Source organism: Borostomias antarcticus (genome assembly GCF_949987555.1).
Source record: "Borostomias antarcticus genome assembly, chromosome: 6".
NCBI classification, from domain to species: domain Eukaryota; kingdom Metazoa; phylum Chordata; class Actinopteri; order Stomiiformes; family Stomiidae; genus Borostomias; species Borostomias antarcticus.
In genome coordinates this window covers 31,554,250-31,559,249 of record NC_140239.1, presented here as the reverse complement: position 1 = coordinate 31,559,249, position 5,000 = coordinate 31,554,250, and the positions used below count along the sequence as shown (strand labels likewise).

Sequence of the window (5,000 nt, the reverse complement as noted above, 5' to 3'; positions counted from 1 at the left end):
TAACCTACCCAGGGGGTATATTAACCTACCCAGGGGGTATATTAACCTACCCAGGGGTATATTAACCTACCCAGGGGGTATATTAACCTACCCAGGGGGTATATTAACCTACCCAGGGGTATATTAACCTACCCAGGGGGTATATTAACCTACCCAGGGGTATATTAACCTACCCAGGGGTATATTAACCTACCCAGGGGGGTATATTAACCTACCCAGGGGGTATATTAACCTACCCAGGGGTATATTAACCTACCCAGGGGTATATTAACCTACCCAGGGGGTATATTAACCTACCCAGGGGTATATTAACCTACCCAGGGGTATATTAACCTACCCAGGGGGTATATTAACCTACCCAGGGGGTATATTAACCTACCCAGGGGGGTATATTAACCTACCCAGGGGGTATATTAACCTACCCAGGGGGTATATTAACCTACCCAGGGGGTATATTAACCTACCCAGGGGGTATATTAACCTACCCAGGGGGTATATTAACCTACCCAGGGGGTATATTAACCTACCCAGGGGGTATATTAACCTACCCAGGGGGTATATTAACCTACCCAGGGGGTATATTAACCTACCCAGGGGGTATATTAACCTACCCAGGGGTATATTAACCTACCCAGGGGTATATTAACCTACCCAGGGGGTATATTAACCTACCCAGGGGGGTGTATTAACCTACCCAGGGGGTATATTAACCTACCCAGGGGTATATTAACCTACCCAGGGGGTATATTAACCTACCCAGGGGTATATTAACCTACCCAGGGGTATATTAACCTACCCAGGGGGTATATTAACCTACCCAGGGGGTATATTAACCTACCCAGGGGTATATTAACCTACCCAGGGGGTATATTAACCTACCCAGGGGGTATATTAACCTACCCAGGGGGTATATTAACCTACCCAGGGGGTATATTAACCTACCCAGGGGTATATTAACCTACCCAGGGGGTATATTAACCTACCCAGGGGGTATATTAACCTACCCAGGGGGTATATTAACCTACCCAGGGGTATATTAACCTACCCAGGGGGGTATATTAACCTACCCAGGGGGTATATTAACCTACCCAGGGGGGTATATTAACCTACCCAGGGGGTATATTAACCTACCCAGGGGGGTATATTAACCTACCCAGGGGGGTATATTAACCTACCCAGGGGGGTATATTAACCTACCCAGGGGGGTATATTAACCTACCCAGGGGGGTATATTAACCTACCCAGGGGGGTATATTAACCTACCCAGGGGGTATACTAACCTACCCAGGGGGGTATATTAGGAGAGTTGGGTCAGTGAGGGACCAGAAGGTCATTATCTCTGCTCACCCGAGGTACGCTGGCGTCAGGCGGGTCAGCTGGGCGGTGGTGGCCGAGGCCGTGATGGTCAGGTGACCCTCGGCGTCACACCTCTCCCAGTCATAGGGGTCGTTCTCCAGCACGCTGTTGCTCTTCATGGCGTTCTCAAACACTGACATCAGAAGCTGCGACAGGACGAGCGAGAACGGCGTTTAGCACGGAGAGACCATGACAGACCTGACTTTCTGGGCCGACAGATTTTTTATCAATCGATAAAGATAGGGATTAAAAGATCTACCTGATAGTCAGGCTTAGTGAAGTAGTCCAGGATTAAGATAGGGATTAAAAGATCTACCTGATAGTCAGGTTTAGTGAAGTAGTCCAGGATTAAGATAGGGATTAAAAGATCTACCTGATAGTCAGGTTTAGAGAAGTAGTCCAGGATTAAGATAGGGATTAAAAGATCTACCTGATAGTCAGGCTTAGAGAAGTAGTCCAGGATTAAGATAGGGATTAAAAGATCTACCTGATAGTCAGGCTTAGAGAAGTAGTCCAGGATTAAGATAGGGATTAAAAGATCTACCTGATAGTCAGGTTTAGAGAAGTAGTCCAGGATTAAGATAGGGATTAAAAGATCTACCTGATAGTCAGGCTTAGTGAAGTAGTCCAGGATTAAGATAGGGATTAAAAGATCTACCTGATAGTCAGGCTTAGTGAAGTAGTCCAGGATTAAGATAGGGATTAAAAGATCTACCTGATAGTCAGGTTTAGAGAAGTAGTCCAGGATTAAGATAGGGATTAAAAGATCTACCTGATAGTCAGGTTTAGAGAAGTAGTCCAGGATTAAGATAGGGATTAAAAGATCTACCTGATAGTCAGGCTTAGTGAAGTAGTCCAGGATTAAGATAGGGATTAAAAGATCTACCTGATAGTCAGGCTTAGTGAAGTAGTCCAGGATTAAGATAGGGATTAAAAGATCTACCTGATAGTCAGGTTTAGAGAAGTAGTCCAGGATTAAGATAGGGATTAAAAGATCTACCTGGTAGTCAGGCTTAGTGAAGTAGTCCAGGATTAAGATGTGATCCAGGAACACGCTGAACTCAGAGGGAAGGTGTTTCAGCATGAGGCGATGGTCGTACGTCTCCTTGAGGTTCCCTACTTGTTCCTGGTGTGTGTGTGTGTGTGTGTGTGTGTGTAGGGGGGGTAGGGGGGGACATAAACAAAGAGAGGAACATTAACACACTCTTATTTGACTCCAGCACCACTCAACCCACTCAACCCACTCAACCCATCTCTATTATCGCCCGGTAGGGATGTGAGCAACCAAAAGTGACCCTTTTTTTTTTTCTTCTTTTTTTTTTTAATCAATTTATATTGGCCTATATTTAGTTTAGCCAACTGGTATTTCAGTGGTATAAACGTCTATCTGCTCACATCCCTATAGCCAGGGGCACTTACTTTATCTTTGACCTTCCTCCAGGGCAGCTGCCCCACCATGAACTCCACCAGCATGTAGAACAGGGACCAGAGGTCGTCATGGCGACCCATCTCCTGCACATCCATGCGGGAGAGAGAGAGAGAGAGCGTCCGGCGATCAGCGTTTGACACGGGCGAGACGGCGAGACCGAACGACTCAGACTAGAGATGTAACGCTATGAAAATGTCACATCACGATTATAGTGACCACAATGATCGCGGTTATCAGTATTATCACGGTATTGTTAAAATGTGCTGAAAATGTTCAAAAACCAATGATACACACACTGAAATAATTCAAGTTTTATATTGAAAACCACAAATACATTTAGCAGCACAATGCACTTTTTGTTTTCATAAACATTAAAATAATATGTCTGGGAGACAGTTGCTAACGTTGGTTGATGCTGGACAGTATTTACAGCAAGTTTTTCAAGCGTGGTAATCAAACATGGTTTTAGTGATAATTTTCTTGCGATAAATTCAATCGATTTTTATCGTGTTCTATCATTATAAGGGTTATTGTTACATCCCTAACGCAGACTCACCTTGTTCTTATGCGCGTTGACCGAGGCGTATCTGACGGTGCCTCTAAAACCCGCCACAGGCCGAGGCTGAGAGACAGATGGACACAATCACATGTCATGAACGTGGAACACTAAGCAGAGCACTAAAATCACTATGGAGGTCCGGCTGAAGCACTAAACAGACAAGAGTAATGGATTTGAACTGATCTAGTCAAAAAGGATTTGCCAAGATTCGCTCAAAGATGTCAAGTCTGGTTTATTGAGAAAAACATACGAGCGCAAGGACTTCCTGGACAATGTAACATGAGTGGTTCATCCAAAGAAGTGCCGCCTCCTGGTCTTGCTCTGCCTTATATTCAAGCAAAACACAGGTACGGCGCTTCTAGGATGTGATTGGCTAACCCATTGGACGTCATATTAAATGGCAGGTGTCATCAACAGTGGTCGAGAATACAGACACGTGACATGAGAAAAGGCGGTAATTTCTTGAAGGGACAAAGGGACAAAGGATGGTTATTCTGGAGCAGACAACGTCTAGGTGTGTTGACCTCCTGGAGGTCATCCTGTCATGAATTAGGTTAGCACAGCTATGTGAAAGGTTGAGGGAGGTGGTAAATTACAAAAGGAGGTGATGAAACTATAATTTCTATGACAAGAGCACTGAATCACTCTGGGAGTCCGGCTGAAACACTTACAGGACGGACTTCCTGGCAGGAGTTGGTGAACTGCCGCGCCAGGCCGAAGTCAAGCATGTAGCAGCACCGGCATGTGCTGGCCAGACGCCCCATGGCAAAGTTTGACTGGGTTTGTAGAGAAACAGTCGAAGAGTCTCGTTAGTCTCTGGCATTGTGAGTGAGGAGTCATTCATCTAAATGTATGTCCTTTGTGCCTTTATCTTGTTCATGGTAAATGGTAAATGGACTGCACTTATATAGCGCTTTTCCACCTTAGCGGCACTCAAAGCGCTTTACAATGACCTCTCATTCACACACACATTCACACACATTCACACACCAATGGCGGTAGCTGCCATGCAAGGTGCTAACCTGCTCATTGGGAGCAATTTGGGGTTCAGCGTCTTGCCCAAGGACACTTCGACATGTGGACAGTCGGAGCTGGGATTCGAACCGCTGACCCTTCAATCATTGAACGACCCGCTGTTCATCACTCCCTATTGTCTCATTTTCTAGCCTCATATCTCCTTACCGGTTTGATGTCTCGGTGTAGGAAGCCCACTGAATGGATGCTCTCGATGGCCTCCAGCATCTGCCGGCCCAGTCTCAGCGTGGTGGAGGCGGAGAAGGTTCCACGGGTCATGGTTCTGCGAAGGTCCGCTAGATTTCGTCCCTACAGCACAAAATGGTTTTCCCGGATCCTGATTTACACTGTATATATATGCACGTAGTATAAAACGTATGCCTCACGTACATATGTGTCCAGGGCTGAAAATGAACACCTGCCACCGGCCAAATGCAAGTAAAATTTCACTCACCATGAGCCAAAAAGTTAATTTTCACCCCTGTATGTGTCTGCATGGTTTTGAATCGAAATGTACGGACACCTCTGCATACTCGCAAGTACGCAGAGCTGCCATTGTGGACAGGATAAAGTACGCTTAAGTCAGCAGTGTATACAAAGACTGAGCTGCTTGTTAATGCTAACATGTTCTGAGGAAATAGA

The 5,000-nt window shown here is 45.7% G+C and overlaps 1 protein-coding gene across 1 annotated transcript in view; it reads right to left on the bottom strand.

Annotated features, from left to right (window-relative positions):
* ttbk2b (tau tubulin kinase 2b) overlaps window positions 1–5,000 on the bottom strand; it is a 16,579-nt gene that overhangs the window by 8,865 nt on the left and 2,714 nt on the right. Inside the window, exons 5-10 of the mRNA XM_084440232.1 lie at window positions 4,527–4,667; window positions 4,016–4,120; window positions 3,342–3,407; window positions 2,776–2,868; window positions 2,357–2,482; window positions 1,348–1,502 (exon numbers count right to left, since the gene is read on the bottom strand). Of these exons, the coding sequence (XP_084296358.1) occupies window positions 1,348–1,502; window positions 2,357–2,482; window positions 2,776–2,868; window positions 3,342–3,407; window positions 4,016–4,120; window positions 4,527–4,667 (686 nt within the window). The remainder of the gene's footprint in view (window positions 1–1,347; window positions 1,503–2,356; window positions 2,483–2,775; window positions 2,869–3,341; window positions 3,408–4,015; window positions 4,121–4,526; window positions 4,668–5,000) is intronic.